The 27190-nt window shown below is 41.2% G+C and overlaps 1 protein-coding gene across 1 annotated transcript in view; it reads left to right on the forward strand.

The window, feature by feature from the left end:
- The window catches only part of LOC118359423 (laminin subunit alpha-5-like), a 301123-nt gene that overhangs the window by 126912 nt on the left and 147021 nt on the right, over positions 1–27190 (forward strand). The window contains 12 exon segments of the mRNA XM_052484170.1: positions 144–284; positions 3204–3341; positions 5012–5146; positions 6347–6481; positions 12070–12207; positions 14199–14351; positions 14683–14735; positions 15360–15465; positions 18781–18880; positions 19035–19191; positions 25583–25712; positions 26516–26658. Of these exon segments, the coding sequence (XP_052340130.1) occupies positions 144–284; positions 3204–3341; positions 5012–5146; positions 6347–6481; positions 12070–12207; positions 14199–14351; positions 14683–14735; positions 15360–15465; positions 18781–18880; positions 19035–19191; positions 25583–25712; positions 26516–26658 (1529 nt within the window).

Below are 27190 nucleotides of genomic sequence, written 5' to 3' on the forward strand. Positions count from 1 at the left end.
TGTCTCTGTCTCTGTCTCTGTCTCTCTCTGTCTCTGTCTCTGTCTCTCTCTGTCTCTGTCTCTGTGTCTCTCTCTGTCTCTCTGTCTCTGTCTCTGTGTCTCTCTCTGTCTCTGTGTCTCTCTCTGTCTCTGTCTCTGTGTAGACTGTGAGTGCAGTGCTGCTGGGACGGAGGGAAACTCCTGCCGTCCTGATCCGCGTACCCGCACCTGTATCTGCAAACCCGGCTTCACTGGGGAACACTGTGACAGCTGTGTTCCAGGGTACTACGGACTCAACTGCCAGGGTAAGATACCACCCAGAGAGACTATACACTAGATACCACCGAGAGATATACACTAGATACCACCCAGAGAGACTATACACTAGATACCAACCAGAGAGACTATACACTAGATACCACCCAGAGAGACTATACACTAGATACCACCCAGAGAGACTATACACTAGATACCACCCAGAGAGACTATACACTAGATACCACCCAGAGAGACTATACACTAGATACCACCCAGAGAGACTATACACTAGATACCACCCAGAAATATACACTAGATGTCAGGACCCGGTTACGAACCCGGGTCTCCGGAGTGAGAAACAGTCACTTAACCAACTGAGCCACGAATAGTCGGCAGAACCCAGAAGATGAGGCAGACACAGCAGTACTTGAGACGGTGTATTTAATGAAGTAAAAAGTGAAGTTCTTCAGGAAAACATGTAACTCCACAACCTCAAAAGGAATCCTACAAGAACAAAGGTAATCCTCCAAGACAAAAAAGTTAAATCCACAAGGTGGAGGGAAAAGCACAAAAAGCCTCAAAAGATACTCAAAAAAACAAAACAAACAAGAACAAAAAAAAAACAGAATTCCACAAGAGAGTCCACCGGGATCAACAAGAGTTCTCAGAGTACTAGGGCTGGGTGCTAACATACAAACACAGAGCAAAGAACTGAAGAAAACAAAGGGTTTAAATACAATCAGGGGAAACGAGGCACAGGTGCAAATAATAATGGGGATCAAGGGAAAACAAAAGGTCAAAAGGCACAATGGGGGCATCTAGTGACCAATAACCAGAACAACCCTGGCCAAATCCTGACACTAGATACCACCCAGAGAGACTATACACGAGATACCACCCAGAGAGACTATACACAAGATAACTACACACAGATATATACACTAGATAACTATACATAGATATATACACTAGATAACTACACACAGAGATATACACTAGATAACTACACACAGATATATACACTAGATAACTACACACTGAGATATACACTAGATAACTACAGACTAACTACACACAGATATATACACTAGATAACTACACACAGAGATATACACTAGATAACTACACACAGATATATACACTATATAACTACACATAGATATATACACTAGATAACTACACACAGAGATATAGCTAACTACACATAGATAACTACACACAGATATATACACTAGATAACTACACATAGATATATACACTAGATAACTACACACAGATATATACACAAGATAACTACACACAGATATATACACTAGATAACTACACACAGATATATACACTAGATAACTACACACAGATATATACACTAGATAACTACACACAGATATATACACTAGATAACTACACATAGATATATACACTAGATAACTACACACAGAGATATAACTAACTACACACTGAGATATACACTAGATAACTACACATAGATATATACACTAGATAACTACACACAGATATATACACTAGATAACTACACATAGATATATACACTAGATAACTACACACAGAGATATAGCTAACTACACATAGATAACTACACACAGATATATATACACAAAATAACTACACACAGATATATACACTAGATAACTACACACAGAGATATAACTAACTACACACATATATATACACTAGATAACTACACACTGAGATATACACTAGATAACTACACACTAACTACACACTAGATTTATACACTAGATAACTACACACAGATATATACACTAGATAACTACACACTGAGATATACACTAGATAACTACACACTGAGATATACACTAGATAACTACACACAGAGATATAACTAACTACACACAGATATATACACTAGATAACTACACACAGATATATACACTAGATAACTACACACAGATATATACACTAGATAACTACACACAGAGATATACACTAGATAACTACACACAGATATATACACTAGATAACTACACACAGATATATACACTAGATAACTACACATAGATATATACACTAGATAACTACACACAGATATATACACTAGATAACTACACACAGATATATACACTAGATAACTACACACAGATATATACACTAGATAACTACACACAGATATATACACTAGATAACTACACACAGATATATACACTAGATAACTACACACAGATATATACACTAGATAACTACACACTGAGATATACACTAGATAACTACACACAGAGATATAACTAACTACACACAGATATATACACTAGATAACTACACACAGATATATACACTAGATAACTACACACTGAGATATACACTAGATAACTACACACTAACTACACACTAGATATATACACTAGATAACTACACACAGATATATACACTAGATAACTACACATAGATATATACACTAGATAACTACACACAGATATATACACAAGATAACTACACACAGATATATACACTAGATAACTACACACTAACTACACACTAGATTTATACACTAGATAACTACACACAGATATATACACTAGATAACTACACACTGAGATATACACTAGATAACTACACACTGAGATATACACTAGATAACTACACACTAACTACACACAGATATATACACTAGATAACTACACACAGAGATATACACTAGATAACTACACACAGAGATATACACTAGATAACTACACACAGAGATATAACTAACTACACACAGATATATACACTAGATAACTACACACAGATATATACACTAGATAACTACACACAGATATATACACTCGATAACTACACACAGATATATACACTAGATAACTACACACTGAGATAAACAAGAGATAACTACACACTGTCAGGCATGCTCATCCTCCCCAGCCCCACAAACAAACACAAACACACTTGTTCGTTGTGTAATGACCCCAGTGTGCCCTCTCCTCCGCCAGCATGTCGATGCTCAGGCGCCGGGTGCCAAGGTGGTAGGTGTGATACGCTGACGGGGCAGTGCCAGTGTCACCAAGGCTTCCAGGGCTACTCATGTGACCAGTGTGCTCCAGGCTACTTCAACTACCCCCTCTGCCGACGTGAGTATCTGCCAACACATTGTTACCCCCTCTGCCAACGTGACTGTCTGTCTGCCAAAACATTGTTACCCCCTCTGCCAACGTGACTGTCTGTCTGCCAACACATTGTTACCCCCTCTGCCAACGTGACTGTCTGTCTGCCAACACATTGTTACCCCCTCTGCCAACGTGACTGTCTGTCTGCCAAAACATTGTTACCCCCTCTGCCAACGTGACTGTCTGTCTGCCAACACATTGTTACCCCCTCTGCCAACGTGACTGTCTGTCTGCCAAAACATTGTTACCCCCTCTGCCAAAGTGACTGTCTGTCTGCCAACACATTGTTACCCCACTGTGCCAAAGTGACTGTCTGTCTGCCAACACATTGGCTCCAAAAAACATCGTCTGCTACATGTCTGTCTCTTCAGAAAGCTGACACAACAGACAGGACCATGGATATACAGCTCAATACTGATATACAGCTCAATACTGATATACAGCTCAATACTGATATACAGCTCAATACTGATATACAGCTCAATACTGATATACAGACAGGACCATGGATATACAGCTCAATACTGATATACAGCTCAATACTGATATACAGCTTAATACTGATATACAGCTCACTACCGATATACAGACAGGACCATGGATATACAGCTCAATACTGATATACAGCTCAATACTGATATACAGCTTAATACTGATATACAGCTCACTACCGATATACAGACAGGACCATGGATATACAGCTCAATACTGATATACAGCTCAATACCGATACACAGACAGGACCACGGATATACAGCTCAATACCGATATACAGACAAGACCACGGATATACAGCTCAATACTGATATACAGCTCAATACCGATATACAGACAGGACCACGGATATACAGCTCAATACCGATATACAGACAGGACCACGGATATACAGCTCAATACTGATATACAGCTCAATACTGACACAACACACAGGAACATGGATATACAGCTCAATACTGATATACAGCTCAATACTGACACAACACACAGGACCATGGATATACAACTCAATACTGATATACAGCTCAATACTGACACAACACACAGGACCATGGATATACAGCTCAATACTGATATACAGCTCAATACTGACACAACACACAGGACCATGAATATACAGCTCAATACTGATATACAGCTCAATACTGATATACAGACAGGACCATGGATATACAGCTCAATACTGATATACAGCTCAATACTGACACAACACACAGGACCATGAATATACAGCTCAATACTGATATACAGCTCAATACTCATACTGATATACAGCTCAATACTGATATACAGCTCAATAGTGATATACAGACAGGACCATGGATATACAGCTCAATACTGATATACAGCTCAATACTGATATACAGCTCAATACTGATATACAGCTCAATACTGATATACAGCTCAATACTGATATACAGCTTAATACTGATATACAGCTCAATACTGATATACAGCTTAATACTGATATACAGCTCAATAATGATATACAGCTCAATACTGATATACAGCTCAATACTGACTCAGGACCGCTTGTCTGTTGAGTGAATTGTTTCTGGAATGAATTCTGTTTTGGAATTAAATAAAAGTTCATAAATGTTGTCACACAAACTCTGTTGGTCTTTCCTCTCCGTCAGTGTGTGGCTGTAGCAGCGTGGGTTCCCTCCCAGAGGGCTGTGATTGGTCTGGACGGTGTGTGTGTCGTCCAGAGTTCCAGGGACTGCGATGTGATCAGTGTAGATCAGGCTTCCACTCCTACCCCAACTGCCAAGGTGCTGACAGGACCACACTACACACACCGTAACTACACACACCTCAACTACACACACCGTAACTACACACACCTCAACTACACACACCCCAACTGCCAAGGTGCTGACAGCTGACAGGACCACACGCCACGCTCATCAACTACACACACCGAAACTACACACCCCAACTACACACACCCCAACTACACACACCCCAACTACACACACCCCAACTGCCAAGGTGCTGACAGCTGACAGGACCACACGCCACGCTCATCAACTACACACACCGAAACTACACACCCCAACTACACACACCCCAACTACACACACCTCAACTACACACACCTCAACTACACACCCCAACTACACACACCCCAACTACACACACCTCAACTACACACACCTCAACTACACACACCTCAACTACACACCCCAACTACACACACCCCAACTACACACACCTCAACTACACACACCCCAACTACACACACCCCAACTGCCAAGGTACAGACCGCTGACAGGACCACACACCACGCTCATCAACTACACACACCGAAACTACACACACCCCAACTACACACACCCCAACTACACACACCCCAACTACACACACCTCAACTACACACACCCCAACTACACACACCCCAACTGCCAAGGTACTGACAGCTGACAGGACCACACGCCACGCTCATCAACTACACACACCGAAACTACACACCCCAACTACACACACCTCAACTACACACACCGAATCTACACACCCCAACTACACACACCCCAACTACACACACCTCAACTACACACACCGAAACTACACACCCCAACTACACACACCCCAACTACACACACCTCAACTACACACACCGAAACTACACACCCCAACTACACACACCTCAACTACTCACATCCCAACTACACACACCCCAACTACACACACCTCAACTACACACACCCCAACTACACACACCCCAACTGCCAAGGTACAGACCGCTGACAGGACCACACACCACGCTCATCAACTACACACACCGAAACTACACACACCCCAACTACACACACCGAAACTACACACACTCCAACTACACACACCTCAATTACACACTCCTACCCCAACTGCCAAGGTTCATTATTTGTCGACTGGTCAGTCTGCTCAGTTGGTGATTAGCGACAGAGCAGAACACAGCCACTATCTAATGTTGTTACTTCCTGTTTACCCAGTGTGCACCTGTGATCCTCGCACCTCCCTGGGCTCCAGCTGCAGTGTGTCGGGCCACTGCCACTGCAGACCCAACTACAGCGGCACCGCCTGTGACCAATGTGCTCCTGGTTTCTACGGCTTCCCCAGCTGCACGCGTAAGTTGTCCGAGTTCAGACGACATCTCAAAGCCTGATTGGTTGTTAAAATCAGATTGCTTCAATATCTAAAACTAATTTCTAAATATGTCCAAGGCCCTTTGTTAAAAGATGGGCGGCCGTCTGCGTTGTATGTGTTTAGTACCCTGTCTAATCTGTCATGTGTTTATTACCCTGTCTAATCTGTCATGTTGTTATGTGTTTATTACCCTGTCTAATCTGTCATGTTGTTATGTGTTTAGTACCCTGTCTAATCTGTCACGTTGTTATGTGTTTATTACCCTGTCTAATCTGTCATGTTGTTATGTGTTTATTACCCTGTCTAATCTGTCATGTTGTTATGTGTTTATTACCCTGTCTAATCTGTCATGTTGTTATGTGTTTATTACCCTGTCTAATCTGTCATGTTGTTATGTGTTTATTACCCTGTCTAATCTGTCATGTTGTTATGTGTTTATTATCCTGTCTAATCTGTCATGTTGTTATGTGTTTATTACCCTGTCTAATCTGTCATGTTGTTATGTGTTTATTATCCTGTCTAATCTGTCATGTTGTTATGTGTTTATTATCCTGTCTAATCTGTCATGTTGTTATGTGTTTATTATCCTGTCTAATCTGTCATGTTGTTATGTGTTTATTATCCTGTCTAATCTGTCATGTTGTTATGTGTTTATTATCCTGTCTAATCTGTCATGTTGTTATGTGTTTATTACCCTGTCTAATCTGTCATGTTGTTATGTGTTTATTATCCTGTCTAATCTGTCATGTTGTTATGTGTTTATTATCCTGTCTAATCTGTCATGTTGTTATGTGTTTATTACCCTGTCTAATCTGTCATGTTGTTATGTGTTTATTATCCTGTCTAATCTGTCATGTTGTTATGTACCCTGTCTAATCTGTCATGTTGTTATGTGTTTATTACCCTGTCTAATCTGTCATGTTGTTATGTGTTTATTATCCTGTCTAATCTGTCATGTTGTTATGTGTTTATTACCCTGTCTAATCTGTCATGTTGTTATGTGTTTATTACCCTGTCTAATCTGTCATGTTGTTATGTGTTTATTACCCTGTCTAATCTGTCATGTGTTTATTATCCTGTCTAATCTGTCATGTTGTTATGTGTTTATTATCCTGTCTAATCTGTCATGTTGTTATGTGTTTATTACCCTGTCTAATCTGTCATGTTGTTATGTGTTTATTACCCTGTCTAATCTGTCATGTTGTTATGTGTTTATTACCCTGTCTAATCTGTCATGTTGTTATGTGTTTATTACCCTGTCTAATCTGTCATGTTGTTATGTGTTTATTATCCTGTCTAATCTGTCATGTTGTTATGTGTTTATTACCCTGTCTAATCTGTCATGTTGTTATGTGTTTATTACCCTGTCTAATCTGTCATGTTGTTATGTGTTTATTACCCTGTCTAATCTGTCATGTTGTTATGTGTTTATTACCCTGTCTAATCTGTCATGTTGTTATGTGTTTATTATCCTGTCTAATCTGTCATGTTGTTATGTGTTTATTACCCTGTCTAATCTGTGATGGTGTTATGTGTTTATTATCCTGTCTAATCTGTCATGTTGTTATGTGTTTATTACCCTGTCTAATCTGTCATGTGTTTATTACCCTGTCTAATCTGTCATGTTGTTATGTGTTTATTACCCTGTCTAATCTGTCATGTTGTTATGTGTTTATTACCCTGTCTAATCTGTTATGTTGTTATGTGTTTATTACCCTGTCTAATCTGTCATGTATTTATTATCCTGTCTAATCTGTTATGTTGTTATGTGTTTATTACCCTGTCTAATCTGTCATGTTGTCATGTATTTATTACCCTGTCTAATCTGTCATGTTGTTATGTGTTTATTATCCTGTCTAATCAGTCATGTTGTTATGTGTTTATTACCCTGTCTAATCTGTCATGTTGTCATGTATTTATTACCCTGTCTAATCTGTCATGTTGTCATGTGTTTATTATCCTGTCTAATCTGTCATGTTGTTATGTGTTTATTACCCTGTCTAATCTGTCATGTGTTTATTACCCTGTCTAATCTGTCATGTTGTTATGTGTTTATTATCCTGTCTAATCTGTTATGTGTTTATTACCCTGTCTAATCTGTCATGTTGTTATGTGTTTATTATCCTGTCTAATCTGTCATGTTGTTATGTGTTTATTACCCTGTCTAATCTGTTATGTGTTTATTACCCTGTCTAATCTGTCATGTGTTTATTACCCTGTTTAATCTGTCATGTTGTTATGTGTTTATTACCCTATCTAATCTGTCATGTTGTTAGGTGTTTATTACCCTGTCTAATCTGTCATGTTGTTATGTGTTTATTACCCTGTCTAATCTGTCATGTTGTTATGTGTTTATTACCCTGTCTAATCTGTTATGTTGTTATGTGTTTATTACCCTGTCTAATCTGTCATGTTGTTATGTGTTTATTACCCTGTCTAATCTGTCATGTGTTTATTACCCTATCTAATCTGTCATGTTGTTATGTGTTTATTATCCTGTCTAATCTGTTATGTGTTCATTACCCTGTCTAATCTGTCATGTTGTTATGTGTTTATTATCCTGTCTAATCTGTCATGTTGTTATGTGTTTATTACCCTGTCTAATCTGTTATGTGTTTATTACCCTGTCTAATCTGTCATGTGTTTATTACCCTGTTTAATCTGTCATGTTGTTATGTGTTTATTACCCTGTCTAATCTGTCATGTGTTTATTACCCGGTCTAATCTGTCATGTTGTTATGTGTTTATTACCCTGTCTAATCTGTTATGTGTTTATTACCCGGTCTAATCTGTCATGTTGTTATGTGTTTATTACCCTGTCTAATCTGTCATGTTGTTATGTGTTTATTACCCTGTCTAATCTGTCATGTTGTTATGTGTTTATTACCCTGTCTAATCTGTCATGTTGTTATGTGTTTATTACCCTGTCTAATCTGTCATGTTGTTATGTGTTTATTACCCTGTCTAATCTGTCATGTTGTTATGTGTTTATTACCCTGTCTAATCTGTTATGTGTTTATTACCCGGTCTAATCTGTCATGGTGTTATGTGTTTATTACCCTGTCTAATCTGTCATGTTGTTATGTGTTTATTACCCTGTCTAATCTGTCATGTTGTTATGTGTTTATTACCCTGTCAAATCTGTCATGTTGTTATGTGTTTATTATCCTGTCTAATCTGTCATGTTGTTATGTGTTTATTACCCTGTCTAATCTGTTATGTTGTTATGTGTTTATTATCCTGTCTAATCTGTCATGTTGTTATGTGTTTATTACCCTGTCTAATCTGTTATGTTGTTATGTGTTTATTACCCTGTCTAATCTGTCATGTTGTTATGTGTTTATTACCCTGTCTAATCTGTTATGTGTTTATTACCCGGTCTAATCTGTCATGTGTTTATTACCCTGTCTAATCTGTCATGTGTTTATTACCCGGTCTAATCTGTCATGTTGTTATGTGTTTATTACCCTGTCTAATCTGTCATGTTGTTATGTGTTTATTACCCTGTCTAATCTGTCATGTTGTTATGTGTTTATTACCCTGTCTAATCTGTCATGTTGTTATGTGTTTATTACCCTGTCTAATCTGTCATGTTGTTATGTGTTTATTACCCTGTCTAATCTGTCATGTTGTTATGTGTTTATTACCCGGTCTAATCTGTCATGTTGTTATGTGTTTATTATCCTGTCTAATCAGTCATGTGTGTTTATTACCCTATCTAATCTGTCATGTGTTTATTACCCTGTCTAATCTGTCATGTTGTTATGTGTTTATTACCCTGTCTAATCTGTCATGTTGTTATGTGTTTATTACCCTGTCTAATCTGTTATGTTGTTATGTGTTTATTATCCTGTCTAATCTGTTATGTTGTTATGTGTTTATTACCCTGTCTAATCTGTTATGTTGTTATGTGTTTATTACCCTGTCTAATCTGTTATGTGTTTATTACCCTGTCTAATCTGTCATGTTGTTATGTGTTTATTATCCTGTCTAATCTGTCATGTTGTTATGTGTTTATTATCCTGTCTAATCTGTCATGTGTTTATTACCCTGTCTAATCTGTTATGTTGTTATGTGTTTATTACCCTGTCTAATCTGTCATGTTGTCATGTGTTTATTACCCTATCTAATCTGTTATGTTGTTATGTGTTTATTATCCTGTCTAATCTGTCATGTGTTTATTACCCTGTCTAATCAGTCATGTTGTTATGTGTTTATTACCCTGTCTAATCAGTTATGTGTTTATTACCCTGTCTAATCTGTCATGTGTTTATTACCCTGTCTAATCTGTTATGTTGTTATGTGTTTATTACCCTATCTAATCTGTCATGTTGTCATGTGTTTATTACCCTATCTAATCTGTTATGTTGTTATGTGTTTATTACCCTGTCTAATCTGTTATGTTGTTATGTGTTTATTATCCTGTCTAATCTGTCATGTTGTTATGTGTTTATTACCCTGTCTAATCTGTCATGTTGTTATGTGTTTATTACCCTGTCTAATCTGTTATGTGTTTATTACCCGGTCTAATCTCTCATTTTGTTATGTGTTTATTACCCTGTCTAATCTGTCATGTTGTCATGTGTTTATTACCCTGTCTAATCAGTCATGTTGTTATGTGTTTATTACCCTGTCTAATCTGTCATGTTGTTATGTGTTTATTACCCTGTCTAATCTGTCATGTTGTTATGTGTTTATTACCCTGTCTAATCTCTCATGTTGTTATGTGTTTATTACCCTATCTAATCTGTCATGTTGTCATGTGTTTATTACCCTGTCTAATCAGTCATGTTGTTATGTGTTTATTACCCTGTCTAATCTGTCATGTTGTTATGTGTTTATTATCCTGTCTAATCTGTCATGTTGTTATGTGTTTATTACCCTGTCTAATCTGTCATGTGTTTATTATCCTGTCTAATCTGTCATGTTGTTATGTGTTTATTACCCTGTCTAATCTGTCATGTGTTTATTATCCTGTCTAATCTGTCATGTTGTTATGTGTTTATTATCCTGTCTAATCTGTCATGTTGTTATGTGTTTATTACCCTGTCTAATCTGTCACGTTGTTATGTATTTATTACCCTGTCTAATCTGTCATGTTGTTATGTGTTTATTACCCTGTCTAATCTGTCATGTGTTTATTACCCTGTCTAATCTGTCATGTGTTTATTACCCTGTCTAATCTGTCATGTGTTTATTACCCTGTCTAATCAGTCATGTTGTTATGTGTTTATTACCCTGTCTAATCTGTTATGTGTTTATTACCCGGTCTAATCTGTCATGTTGTTAGGTGTTTATTACCCTGTCTAATCTGTCATGTTGTTATGTGTTTATTACCCTGTCTAATCTGTCACGTTGTTATGTGTTTATTACCCTGTCTAATCTGTCATGTTGTTATGTGTTTATTACCCTGTCTAATCTGTTATGTTGTTATGTGTTTATTACCCTGTCTAATCTGTCACTAAATTCAAGTCTGAATCTAGCTAAATGCTGGCTGGCTAACTCCCTCTTCTCTCTCCTGTCTCCCCAGTTACTATGCTAATGTGTTAATATCTCTCTCCTCCCTCAGCTTGTCAGTGCTCAGCTGAGGGCTCCAGGTTCAGTAGCTGTGACCAGGTGAGTGGTCAGTGTACCTGTCTACCCAACGTCGAGGGACAGAGGTGTGACACCTGCAGCTCTGGAACCTACGGATTCCCTCTCTGCCAAGGTAGGTGACCTCCTATGGACTTGGTCATTCAATCAATCAATTAATCAATCAATAGAGCTTTATCATCCCTCAATGACAAATTAATTCAGTCCCTTTGCTCATATAATACACACATACTGTACATTCAATATCCATTTCGATTTCGATCTCAACCCCTGTATATAGCCTCCACATTGACTCTATACCAGTACTCCCTGTATATAGCCTCCACATTGACACTGTACCAGTACCCCCTGTATATAGCCTCCACATTGACTCGGTACCAGTACCCCCTGTATATAGTCTCCACATTGACTCTGTACCGTAATACCCTGTATATAGCCTCCACATTGACTCTGTACCGGTACCCCCTGTATATAGCCTCCACATTGACTCTGTACCGTAACACCCTGTATATAGCCTCCACATTGACTCTGTACCGTAATACCCTGTATATAGCCTCCACATTGACTCTGTACCGTAATACCCTGTATATAGCCTCCACATTGACTCTGTACCGGTACCCCTGTATATAGCCTCCACATTGACTCTGTACCGTAACACCCTGTATATAGCCTCCACATTGACTCTGTACCGTAATACCCTGTATATAGCCTCCACATTGACTCTGTACCGTAATACCCTGTATATAGCCTCCACATTGACTCTGTACCGGTACCCCTGTATATAGCCTCCTCATTGACTCTGTACCGTAACACCCTGTATATAGCCTCCTCATTGACTCTGTACCGTAACACCCTGTATATAGCCTCCACATTGACTCTGTACCATAACACCCTGTATATTTTTTTAACTCTATTTTCTTCCAACAGCATTATTAGTTAAGGGCTTGTAAGGAAGCATTTCACTGTAAGGTTGTTGTTGTATTCGGCACACGTGACAAATACAATTTGGTTTGATTTGTATCTCCCAGTCCATTGTCCATCTATAAGGAAAGATAAAATAATGACTATTTTACTAAACTATTTGTTTCCCGTAGTTTACTAAACTATTTGTTTACTGTATTTTACTAAACTATTTGTTTCCTGTATTTTACTAAGCTATTTGTTTACTGTATTTTACTAAACTATTTGTTTCCTGTATTTTACTAAGCTATTTGTTTACTGTATTTTACTAAACTATTTGTTTCCTGTATTTTACTAAACTATTTGTTTACTGTATTTTACTAAACTATTTGTTTCCTGTATTTTACTAAACTATTTGTTTACTGTATTTTACTAAACTATTTGTTTACTGTATTTTACTAAACTATTTGTTTACTGTATTTTGCTAAGCTATTTGTTTACTGTATTTTACTAAACTATTTGTTTACTGTATTTTACTAAGCTATTTGTTTACTGTATTTTACTAAGCTATTTGTTTACTGTATTTTACTAAGCTATTTGTTTACTGTATTTTACTAAACTATTTGTTTACTGTATTTTACTAAGCTATTTGTTTACTGTATTTTACTAAGCTATTTGTTTACTGTATTTTACTAAGCTATTTGTTTCCTGTATTTTACTAAACTATTTGTTTACTGTATTTTACTAAGCTATTTGTTTCCTGTATTTTACTAAACTATTTGTTTCCTGTATCTTACTAAACTATTTGTTTACTGTATTTTACTAAGCTATTTGTTTACTGTATTTTACTAAGCTATTTGTTTCCTTGGTTCCGTGGTCCTTCTTAGCTCAGTTGGTAGAGCATGGCGTTGTAACGCCAGGGTGTGGGTTCGATTCCGGGACCACCCATACGTAGAATGTATGCACACATGACTGTAAGTCGCTTTGGATAAAAGCGTCTGCTAAATGGCATATATTATTATTATTATATTATATATTATTTTACTAAACTATTTGTTTCTTGTATTTTACTAAGCTATTTGTTTACTGTATTTTACTAAGCTATTTGTTTACTGTATTTTACTAAGCTATTTGTTTACTGTATTTTACTAAACTATTTGTTTACTGTATTTTACTAAGGTATTTGTTTCTTCCTGTGCTCTGCAGCTGACACATGTAACCCAGCCGGTTCTGTACAGAACGAGGTCCTGCCAACCGTTGGCTCCTGTGAGTGTCTTCTCTATGTGGAGGGAGTGGCCTGTGACAGGTGTAAACCCCTGTTCTGGAACCTGTCACCTGACACCGTCTATGGATGCTCCAGTAAGACACAACTTTACCCTTCAGGGATGGGCAACTCCATTCCTCGAGCACCTGGTTTCACCCTGTTTCTCCATCCCCAACAAACACAGCTGATTAAGCAAATGGCATTCTAAACTAAAGATCGTGATTAGGTGATTATTGGAGTCAGGTGTGTTTGCTGGGTGCTGGGGGCAAAACTGTGACACCAATCAGGCCCTTCGAGGACTGGAATTGCCCGCCCCCTGCTTTAAATGTCATGCAAAGGAGGCATTGTGTTGGCTATTGTGAGGTTTATATTCCTATGACAGCCCAGTAGTGAAATTAATGTTCCGTGTGTTCCTCCTTCTCTCAGACTGTGAATGCAACGTTGAAGGGACAATGGGTGGTGTGGCAGAGTGTGCTCAGGTGAGAAGTGGGCTTGTTCATAACAACATGGACGTACAGTACTTTAGCTAATAATATGGTTTAGCAGTAAAGATGGGGTTTTCTCAGTGATACAATACTCTTTGGAATGGACATAGCAAATAACACTGGCTAGCACTACTAGTGTAATAATTATTATAATAATTATAACAATAGTAACAATAATAATAATAAAATAATGATAAAAAATGATTATAATTATAGAAATAATAAAATAATTTAAAAAGTAATAATTATAAAAAATAATAATAAAATCATTTAACAAATAATAATTATAAAATAATTATAAAAATATAATAATTATACAAATAATAATTATAATAATAATAAAATAATAAAAAATAAAATTAAAATATACAAATAATAATAATAATCATAATAATAATAAAATAATAATAATAATTAAATAATAATAATAATGATAATAATAATAATAATAATGATAATAATAATAATAATAATGATAATAATAATAATAATAATAATGATAATGATAATAATAATAATAACAATGATAATTATAATAATAATGATGATAATGATAATAATAATAAAATAATAATAATAGTAATTGAACAACATCTCCTCTCTGTTTCTGTGTTTCAGAGTAACGGCCAGTGTCCCTGTAAGCCCAATGCGTGCGGTGGCACCTGCTCTGTGTGTAAAGATGGATTCTTCAACCTGCAGAGTGACAGCTTCTTCGGCTGTCAAGGTAAGCCTCATGGAACCAGTCGGAACCATTCGGAACCAGTATGAACTAGTAGGAACCAGTCGGAACCAGTCAGAACCAGTCAGAACCAGTAGGAACCAGTCGGAATCAGTCGAAACCAGTAGGAATCACCAACCCAACATCTTAACCATTGGGTCAAGAGGACATCCTCTTGGTTCCAGGGCAACATTTGTGCTTTTACATGTCTCAAGAAAGGCTACTTCCGTAGAGTGTTATTCCAAATCAAGAGTGTGATTCTAAATATCCTCTGCTACAATAACACTGGTCTGTTGTACGAGGAATTAAGTTATGTGATAAATTATGTGATATTTGTTTACAGCAGTACATCATGATCTCTAGATGTGTTGGTGTGTGTGTTGTAGGTTGTACTGCAGTATATCTAAATGTGTTGGTGTGTGTGTTGCAGGTTGTACTACAGTATATCTAGATGTGTTGGTGTGTGTGTTGCAGGTTGTACTACAGTATATCTAGATGTGTTGGTGTGTGTGTTGCAGGTTGTACTGCAGTATATCTAGATGTGTTGGTGTGTGTGTTGCAGGTTGTACTGCAGTATATCTAGATGTGTTGGTGTGTGTGTTGCAGGTTGTACTGCAGTATATCTAGATGTGTTGGTGTGTGTGTTGCAGGTTGTACTGCAGTATATCTAGATGTGTTGGTGTGTGTGTTGCAGGTTGTACTACAGTATATCTAGATGTGTTGGTGTGTGTGTTGCAGGTTGTACTGCAGTATATCTAGATGTGTTGGTGTGTGTGTTGCAGGTTGTACTGCAGTATATCTAGATGTGTTGGTGTGTGTGTTGCAGGTTGTACTACAGTATATCTAGATGTGTTGGTGTGTGTGTTGCAGGTTGTACTACAGTATATCTAGATGTGTTGGTGTGTGTGTTACAGGTTGTACTGCAGTATATCTAGATGTGTTGGTGTGTGTGTTGCAGGTCGTACTCCAGTATATCAGGTCCTCTAGATGTGTTGGTGTGTGTGTTGTAGGTTGTACTGCAGTATATCTAGATGTGTTGGTGTGTGTGTTGCAGGTTGTACTGCAGTATATCTAGATGTGTTGGTGTGTGTGTTGCAGGTTGTACTGCAGTATATCTAGATGTGTTGGTGTGTGTGTTGCAGGTTGTACTGCAGTATATCTAGATGTGTTGGTGTGTGTGTTGCAGGTTGTACTACAGTATATCTAGATGTGTTGGTGTGTGTGTTGCAGGTTGTACTACAGTATATCTAGATGTGTTGGTGTGTGTGTTGCAGGTTGTACAGCAGTATATCATGATCTCTAGATGTGTTGGTGTGTGTGTTGCAGGTTGTACTGCAGTATATCTAGATGTGTTGGTGTGTGTGTTGCAGGTTGTACTGCAGTATATCTAGATGTGTTGGTGTGTGTGTTGCAGGTTGTACTGCAGTATATCTAGATGTGTTGGTGTGTGTGTTGCAGGTTGTACTGCAGTATATCTAGATGTGTTGGTGTGTGTGTTGCAGGTTGTACTACAGTATATCTAGATGTGTTGGTGTGTGTGTTGCAGGTTGTACTGCAGTATATCTAGATGTGTTGGTGTGTGTGTTGCAGGTTGTACTGCAGTATATCTAGATGTGTTGGTGTGTGTGTTGCAGGTTGTACTGCAGTATATCTAGATGTGTTGGTGTGTGTGTTGCAGGTTGTACTGCAGTATATCTAGATGTGTTGGTGTGTGTGTTGCAGGTTGTACTGCAGTATATCTAGATGTGTTGGTGTGTGTGTTGCAGGTTGTACTGCAGTATATCTAGATGTGTTGGTGTGTGTGTTGCAGGTCGTACTCCAGTATATCAGGTCCTCTAGATGTGTTGATGTGTGTGTTGTAGGTTGTACTGCAGTATATCTAGATGTGTTGGTGTGTGTGTTGCAGGTCGTACTCCAGTATATCAGGTCCTCTAGATGTGTTGGTGTGTGTGTGTTGCAGGTTACACTGCAGTATATCTAGATGTGTTGGTGTGTGTGTTGCAGGTCGTACTCCAGTATATCAGGTCCTCTAGATGTGTTGGTGTGTGTGTTGCAGGTCGTACTCCAGTATATCAGGTCCTCTAGATGTGTTGGTGTGTGTGTGTTGCAGGTTACACTGCAGTATATCTAGATGTGTTGGTGTGTGTGTTGCAGGTCGTACTCCAGTATATCAGGTCCTCTAGATGTGTTGGTGTGTGTGTTGTAGGTTGTACTGCAGTATATCTAGATGTGTTGGTGTGTGTGTTGCAGGTTGTACTGCAGTATATCTAGATGTGTTGGTGTGTGTGTTGCAGGTTGTACTACAGTATATCTAGATGTGTTGGTGTGTGTGTTGCAGGTTGTACTACAGTATATCTAGATGTGTTGGTGCCTGGTGTGTTGCAGGTTGTACTGCAGTATATCTAGATGTGTTGGTGTGTGTGTTGCAGGTTGTACTGCAGTATATCTAGATGTGTGTGTGTTGCAGGTTGTACTACAGTATATCTAGATGTGTTGGTGTGTGTGTTGCAGGTTGTACTGCAGTATATCTAGATGTGTTGTGTGTGTGTGTTGCAGGTTGTACTACAGTATATCTAGATGTGTTGGTGTGTGTGTTGCAGGTTGTACTACAGTATATCTAGATGTGTTGGTGTGTGTTGCAGGTTGTACTACAGTATATCTAGATGTGTTGGTGTGTGTGTTGCAGGTTGTACTACAGTATATCTAGATGTGTTGGTGTGTGTGTTGCAGGTTGTACTACAGTATATCTAGATGTGTTGGTGTGTGTTGCAGGTTGTACTACAGTATATCTAGATGTGTTGGTGTGTGTGTTGCAGGTTGTACTACAGTATATCTAGATGTGTTGGTGTGTGTGTTGCAGGTTGTACTGCAGTATATCTAGATGTGTTGGTGTGTGTGTTGCAGGTTGTACTGCAGTATATCTAGATGTGTTGGTGTGTGTGTTGCAGGTTGTACTGCAGTATATCTAGATGTGTTGGTGTGTGTGTTGCAGGTTGTACTACAGTATATCTAGATGTGTTGGTCCGACAAAATCTCTGTGTGTGTTGCAGGTTGTACTGCAGTATATCTAGATGTGTTGGTGTGTGTGTTGCAGGTTGTACTGCAGTATATCTAGATGTGTTGTGTGTGTGTTGCAGGTTGTACTGCAGTATATCTAGATGTGTTGGTGTGTGTGTTGCAGGTTGTACTACAGTATATCTAGATGTGTTGGTGTGTGTGTTGCAGGTTGTACTGCAGTATATCTAGATGTGTTGGTGTGTGTGTTGCAGGTTGTACTGCAGTACATCATGATCTCTAGATGTGTTGGTGTGTGTGTTGCAGGTTGTCAGTGCGACATTGGAGGATCAGCGGGACAGTCCTGTGGGGAGAGGAACGGGAGATGTCGCTGCAGACCCAACGTAGAGGGACCCAAGTGTAACAGGTGACTGAAAACCGGTGTAAAAACATTCACTTTGCGTCACACAAACAAGATAAAAACATGTTCCCAAACACTCCTTGAGAAACAGTATCCAGCTGAGGACAGAATCTTATTTTAAAGATGATTAAAACCAGTGTTCCTTCCTCCTTCATCCCAGGCCTCGTCCGGACCACTACTTTCCAGACCTGCACCACCTGAAGTTTGAGATAGAGGAGGGTACCACGCTGGACGGGCGGCCGGTGCGTTTCGGCTATAACCCCGCGGAATTTGAAAGGTTCAGCTGGAGAGGGTACGCTCAGATGTCCCTAATACAGGTTAGTCTTCTCTAACCGAGACATGTACTCTATAGTAATAGATAGTGTGTGTGTATATATAGCCTAAATACACTCGGTGGCCAGTTTATTAGGTACACCACTCCGTTCACGAAAATGGTTCCGTGTCTTGTTATATAAAACAGGTCGACCGGCATCCAATTACCGTGTTTGATTGAACATTACAATGGGTCAAACTAGTGACCTAAGCGACTGAGTGTGGTATGATCGTCGGTGCCAGGCATACCGGATCCAGTATCGTAGAAAACAGCCGGCCTCCTGGGGAACGAGATCACCAACCATGGACAATTAAAGGTGGAAAAAACGTTGCCTGGTCCGACAAAATCTCTGGTTCCTGTTGCGTCATGCTGATGGCAGAGTCATGATGTGGCGTAAGCAGGTCCGACAAAATCTCTGGTTCCTGTTGCGTCATGCTGATGGCAGAGTCATGATGTGGCGTAAGCAGGTCCGACAAAATCTCTGGTTCCTGTTGCGTCGTGCTGATGGCAGAGTCATGATGTGGCGTAAGCAGGTCCGACAAAATCTCTGGTTCCTGTTGCGTCGTGCTGATGGCAGAGTCATGATGTGGCGTAAGCAGGTCCGACAAAATCTCTGGTTCCTGTTGCGTCATGCTGATAGCAGAGTCATGATGTGGCGTAAGCAGGTCCGACAAAATCTCTGGTTCCTGTTGCGTCATGCTGATGGCAGAGTCATGATGTGGCGTAAGCAGGTCCGACAAAATCTCTGGTTCCTGTTGCGTCATGCTGATGGCAGAGTCATGATGTGGCGTAAGCAGTATGAGTCCATGGCCCCCATCCTGCCTGGTGTCAACGGTACAGGCTGGTGGTGTAATGGTGTGGAGAATGTTTCCCTGGCACACGTTAGGTCCCATATTCTTTATCCCCTTACACTTGTGTCTATAAGGTAGTAGTTTTGGAATTGTTCGGTTAGATTACTTGTTGGTTATTACTGCATTGTCGGAACTAGAAGCACAAGCATTTCGCTACACTCGCATTAACATCTGCTAACCATGTGTATGTGACAAATAAAATTGGATTTGATTTGATACCAATCGATCACCGTTTGAACGTTTCCTTACAACTTGTAGAATCCCATACCCCGAAGAATTCAGGCTATTCTGGAGGCAAAGAGGGGTCTGACTCATTACTATATATACCTAATAAACTGTCCTCTGAGTGTACAGTATAACTCAATGGCTCTACACTCGACCCACACACTGGGCCAGTACTAGATATATGTGTATAGGACTCCTATATATGTCCTCCTTCTATTGCCTAAGGTCTCACTCTGGGCATGCAGCTATTGTATGTTAACAAATTATGTTTTTTTATAGTTGTATAAACAATAGCAGTAACTTAATTCCTAAAGGGATGAATCTAGTCCTTACTATATAAATCCTTGGTATTATCTTAATCCTTACTATATAAATCCTTGGTATTATCTTAGTCCTTACTATATAAATCCTTGGTATTATCTTAGTCCTTACTATATAAATCCTTGGTATTATCTTAGTCCCTACTATATAAATCCTTGGTATTATCTTAGTCCCTACTATATAAATCTTTGGTATTATCTTAGTCCTTACTATATACATCCTTGGTATTATCTTAGTCCTTACTATATAAATCTTTGGTATTATCTTAGTCCTTACTATATAAATCCTTGGTATTATCTTAGTCCTTACTATATAAATCCTTGGTATTATCTTAGTCCTTACTATATAAATCCTTGGTATTATCTTAGTCCTTACTATATAAATCCTTGGTATTATCTTAGTCCTTACTATATAAATCCTTGGTATTATCTTAGTCCTTACTATATAAATCCTTGGTATTATCTTAGTCCTTACTATATAAATCCTTGGTATTATCTTAGTGGATCCGTGTTATATTGAAGTCTAAGATAATGAAATGTCTATACAAGATGTATTATCATTGATGGTCGAGAAGTCATTCTACCCCTGCATGTGCAAACCATAACTTATTCTCCTCTGTGAAGAAGATCCAATAGGTTTATCTATAGTATCCCAGCTCGCTTTATGCTTGAGTGAATGATGGCTGAAGCTAGCGTGTTTGTATTGAGTGAATGATGGCTGAAGCTAGCGTGTTTGTATTGAGTGAATGATGGCTGAAGCTAGCGTGTTTGTATTGAGTGAATGATGGCTGAAGCTAGCGTGTTTGTATTGAGTGAATGATGGCTGAAGCTAGCGTGTTTGTATTGAGTGAATGATGGCTGAAGCTAGCGTGTTTGTATTGAGTGAATGATGACTGAAGCTAGCGTGTTTGTATTGAGGGTCTACTAGCGTGTTTGTATTGAGTGGGTGGGTGGGTGGGTGGGTGAGTGGCGGGAGGAGTGGCGTGGGTGGCGGGTGTGCTCGGCATAGAGATGGATAGAGGGCACACTTGGTCCTGTTTTAAAATGGGCAGCACCGTTGAGGGATTTCAACATTTTTAAAGTAGCCAACTGGGCGGGACTTCCTATGGATTAAGGAAGTATCACAGAATTACATCCAGGTCAGCAGAAGGAATTACGACCCCTACACATCCATCCTAACTTTGCAGTCTGTTGAGTTACGCCAGATGTCATTCATTTCAATGGGGACCATTCGCAACGGAGTGGCATTTTGTAGGAATTTTTCAAACTCTGCGTCATATTCAGTCCGTCAAAAGAATAGGAAGTTATTTAACCAGAGTCCTGCCAGACTGTCAATAGAACAGGAAGTTACCTAACCACAGTCCTGCCAGACTGTCAATAGAACAGGAAGTTACCTAACCACAGTCCGGCCAGACTGTCAATATAACAGGAAAGTCCGGCCTAAGTATGATTCTCAATCAGAGACAACTAATGACACCTGCCTCTGATTGAGAACCATACTCGGCCGAAACATAGAAATCCTCAAAATCATAGAAAAACAAACATAGACTGCCCACCCCAACTCACGCCCTGACCATACTAAATAATGACAAAAACAACAGAAATAAAGGTCAGAACGTGACAGAAACAAATTGAGACAAATGTAACTAAACAAAACATGTTTTATTATCAGTAAATTACATTTCTGATAAAACATTCTAGCACTGCAGATGGCAGTAGAAAAGAAGCAAGAAGAAATGCTCTACTTTAAAATGGAGAGCTGTCAACAGAGCTGCCCATGCTGTCACATAAAGTGGTCAATGGCAAAGATAGGATGTTCGCCCTCTTCCCATCTCTATGGTGCTGGACTGGTTGGCTTTGGCTGCAGTGGTGGTGGTGTTATTGGAATTAAGGAGTGGCCTTCCCTCCCTGCTTTGTCCCTGTTCGATCCCTCTCTCCTGTACCCACCTTCCTTCCCTCTCTCCTGTACCCACCTTCCTTCCTCATCTCCCTTCCCTCTCTCCTGTACCCACCTTCCTTCCTCATCTCCCTTCCCTCTCTCCTGTACCCACCTTCCTTCCTCATCTCCCTTCCCTCTCTCCTGTACCCACCTTCCTTCCTCATCTCCCTTCCCTCTCTCCTGTACCCACCTTCCTTCCTCATCTCCCTTCCCTCTCTCCTGTACCCACCTTCCTTCCTCTCCTTCCCCCTCTCTCCTGTACCTACCTTCCTTCCCTCTCTCCTGTACCCACCTTCCTTCCTCATCTCCCTTCCCTCTCTCCTGTACCCACCTTCCTTCCTCATCTCCCTTCCCTCTCTCCTGTACCTACCCTCCTTCCCTCTCTCCTGTACCCACCTTCCTTCCTCATCTCCCTTCCTTCTCTCCTGTACCCACCTTCCTTCCTCATCTCCCTTTCCACCCTCACCTCCCTTCCCTCTCTCCTGTACCCACCTTCCTTCCTCATCTTCCCCTCTCCTTCCACCTTCCTTCCTCATCTCCCTTCCCTCTCTCCTGTACCCACCTTCCTTCCTCATCTCCTGTTCCACCTTCCTTCCTCATCTCCCTTCCTCTCTCCTGTACCCACCTTCCTTCCTCATCTCCCCTTTCCACCTCATCCCCCTTCCTCTCTCCTGTACCCACCTTCCTTCCCTTCCCTTCCTTCTCTCCTGTACCCACCTTCCTTCCTCATCTCCCTTTCCACCCTCATCTCCCTTCCCTCTCTCCTGTACCCACCTTCCTTCCTCATCTCCTTCCCTCTCTCCTGTACCCACCTTCCTTCCTCATCTCCCTTCCCTCTCTCCTGTACCCACCTTCCTTCCTCATCTCCCTTCTCTCTCCTGTACCCACCTTCCTTCCTTCCTTTCCATCTCCCTTCCCTCTCTCCTGTACCCACCTTCCTTCCTCATCTACCCACCTTCCTTCCCTCTCTCCTGTACCCACCTTCCTTCCTCATCTCCTTTCCTTCCTCATCTCCCTTCCCTCTCTCCTGTACCCACCTTCCTTCCTCATCTCCCTTCCCTCTCTCCTGTACCCACCTTCCTTCCTCATCTCCCTTCCCTCTCTCCTGTACCCACCTTCCTTCCTCATCTCCCTTCCCTCTCTCCTGTACCTACCTTCCTTCCCTCTCTCCTGTACCCACCTTCCTTCCTCATCTCCCTTCCCTCTCTCCTGTACCCACCTTCCTTCCTCATCTCCCTTCCTTCTCTCCTGTACCCACCTTCCTTCCTCATCTCCCTTTCCACCCTCATCTTCCTTCCCTCTCTCCTGTACCCACCTTCCTTCCTCATCTCCCTTTCCACCCTCATCTTCCTTCCCTCTCTCCTGTACCCACCTTCCTTCCTCATCTGCCTCCCCTCTCTCCTGTACCCACCTTCCTCATCTCCCTTTCCTTCCTCATCTCCCTTCCCTCTCTCCTGTACCCACCTTCCTTCCCTCTCTCCTGTACCCACCTTCCTTCCTCATCTCCCTTCCCTCTCTCCTGTACCCACCTTCCTTCCTCATCTCCCTTCCCTCTCCTGTACCCACCTTCCTTCCTCATCTCCCTTCCCTCTCTCCTGTACCCACCTTCCTTCCTCATCTCCCTTTCCTTCCTCATCTCCCTTCCCTCTCTCCTGTACCCACCTTCCTTCCTCATCTCCCTTTCCACCCTCATCTCCCTTCCCTCTCTCCTGTACCCACCTTCCTTCCTCATCTCCCTTCCCTCTCTCCTGTACCCACCTTCCTTCCTCATCTTCCTTCCCTCTCTCCTGTACCCACCTTCCTTCCTCATCTTCCTTCCCTCTCTCCTGTACCCACCTTCCTTCCCTCTCTCCTGTACCCACCTTCCTTCCTCATCTTCCTTCCCTCTCTCCTGTACCCACCTTCCTTCCCTCTCTCCTGTACCCACCTTCCTTCCTCATCTTCCTTCCCTCTCTCCTGTACCCACCTTCCTTCCTCATCTCCCTTTCCACCCTCATCTCCCTTCCCTCTCTCCTGTACCCACCTTCCTTCCTCATCTCCCTTTCCACCCTCATCTCCCTTCCCTCTCTCCTCCTCTCCATCCCTTCGCCTCCTCCATCCTCCCTCCTTCCTCCTCTCCCTCTCTTCTCCTCTCCATCCCTTCGACCTCCTCCATCCTCCCTCCTTCCTCCTCTCCCTCTCCCCTCCCTCCTCTCTCCATCCCTTCTCCTCCTCCATCCTCCGTCCTTCCTCCTCTCCATCTCCCCTCTCTACTGTCCCCTCCTCTTATCCCTTCTCCCCCTACCTCCCTCCCTCCCTCCTTCCTCATCTCCCTTCCCTCTCTCCTCCTCCTCCATCCTTCCTCCTCTCCCTCTCCCCTCCCTCCTCTCTCCATCCCTTCTCCTCCTCCTTCCTCCTCTCCATCTCCCCTCCCTGGCCTGGACATGATGGGCAGGGTGTCCATCCTGGAAGATGGGAATAACTCCACGTGTGGCAACTGTAAGTGTCGGACTCAGTGGTATCCTAGGCTTCAACCCAAAATGGCACCCTATTCCCTATTTAGTCCACTATATAGGGAATAGGTCATTTGTGATGCAGCCCTAACCCTTCTTCTCCCAGTCCCTCCTTTCTTCTCCTCTCCTCCCTGCTATTCTTTAACTTCTTCCCTCGCTCTCTTCTCCCCATGGATAGAGAGGCTGGGTGTGAGTGTGACCTCTAACAGAGGTAGCTGGTGATTAGCTGGTAGTGGCATGCAGAGGCGGGGTCTAGAACTTCCTGTCATTGGTCAATGGTTTCTGAGGCACTGGAAACCCTGAACACTCCCCCCCCCGAGTCCTCTAATCTCTCATCCTACCACAGGGTCTTTAATGCAGACCTTATAATTTTCTTTACACCTCTTCCCCTTCCTCTACCCTCTCCTCTTCATCCTCTACACTCTTCCTCCACCGCCTTCATTGCCACCTCTTCCACTTCTTCCACCTACCCTCCTCTTCTTGCTCCTCCCTCGTCTTCCACCTCCTAATCCTCTTCAACCTCCTCATCCTCTTCATCTTCCTCCTCCTCCCCCTCTTCGTCCCTCAGAGCGCGGTCAAACTGTCGGTGCACGTGAGTGAGGTGGATGTCTACCTCACGAGGTTCATCCTCAGATATGTCAACTCTGAGGCTGCTGTCTCCAATGGCAAAATAACAGCCTATCAGAAGAGCCGGAAAGGTACGTTTCACAGACCAGCTGATCAGAAATGACCAGACCTGATTACAGCATCTAATTGTTTGTAGAGATTAATTAAAGGAATATGATTGCACTCGTTCTGTATGCTTTTTGAAACTAGTTGTGCATTGTGGACCTAAAGTGTAGTTTTCAGTCTAAAATGTCTATTATCCTTACTTGGCAAGTAAAGATGTTCCCTTTCACAACACCATCACCATGTATTCACTATTGAACCACTCTACATTATACTGTTGTTTGATTGGAATTTAATTGAATTCAATTCATTTCTGCATCTCTAACTCACTCCCTCTCGTTCTCGTCTGTCTCTCTCACTTCCTCTTGTTCTCATCTCTCCCTCCCCTTCTCTCTCCCCTCTCCCCCTCTCTCTCTCTCTCTCTCTCTCTCTCTCTCTCCCCCATCTCTCCCTCTCTCTCCCCATCTATCTCTCTCCCTCTCCCTCTCGTCTGTCTCTCTCACTCCCTCTCGTTCTCGTCTGTCTCTCTCACTTCCTCTTGTTCTCATCTCTCTCTATCTCTCTCTCTCTCTCTCTCTCTCTCTCTCTCTCTCTCTCTCTCTCTCTCCCCATCTCTCCCTCTCTCTCCCCATCTATCTCTCTCCCTCTCTCTCTCTCTCCCCATCTCCTTCTCTCCCTCTCCCTCCCCCTCCCTCTCTCTCTCTCTCTCTCTCTCCCTCTCTCTCTCTCTCCCTCTCTCTCCTCTCTCTCTCTCATGTTGTTGTTGTTGTTGTCTCTCTCTCTCTCTCTCTCTCTCTCTCTCTCTCTCTCTCCCTCTCTCCCTCTCTCCCAGGCTCAGAACAGTCCAAACAGATTGTGTTTGCCCCCAGCTCAGAACCTACCTTCGTCAATGTGCCCCAGAATAACTTTGTAGAACCATTTGTCCTTAACCCTGGTACCTGGACGGTGATCATCGAAGCTGAGGGCATACTGCTGGTGGGAAGCCTATACATTTAGCCTATATATTAGATACGGTTACACCTCCATGTTGTTGTTGTTGTTGTTGTTGTGTAAGGTCCGTCGTCCTCCATGTTGTTGTTGTTGTTGTTGTTGTTGTGTAAGGTCCATCGTCCTCCATGTTGTTGTTGTTGTTGTTGTTGTTGTGTAAGGTCCATCGTCCTCCATGTTGTTGTTGTTGTTGTTGTTGTTGTGTAAGGTCCATCGTCCTCCATGTTGTTGTTGTTGTTGTTGTGTAAGGTCCATCATCCTCCATGTTGTTGTTTTTGTTGTTGTTGTTGTTGTGTAAGGTCCATCGTCCTCCATGTTGTTGTTGTTGTTGTTGTTGTGTAAGGTCCATCGTCCTCCATGTTGTTGTTGTTGTTGTGTAAGGTCCATCGTCCTCCATGTTGTGGTTGTTGTTGTGTAAGGTCCATCGTCCTCCATGTTGTTGTTGTGGTTGTTGTTGTGTAAGGTCCATCGTCCTCCATGTTGTTGTTGTTGTTGTTGTTGTGTAAGGTCCATCATCCTC

This window comes from Oncorhynchus keta, chromosome 28 (assembly GCF_023373465.1).
Source record: "Oncorhynchus keta strain PuntledgeMale-10-30-2019 chromosome 28, Oket_V2, whole genome shotgun sequence".
Classification (NCBI taxonomy): domain Eukaryota; kingdom Metazoa; phylum Chordata; class Actinopteri; order Salmoniformes; family Salmonidae; genus Oncorhynchus; species Oncorhynchus keta.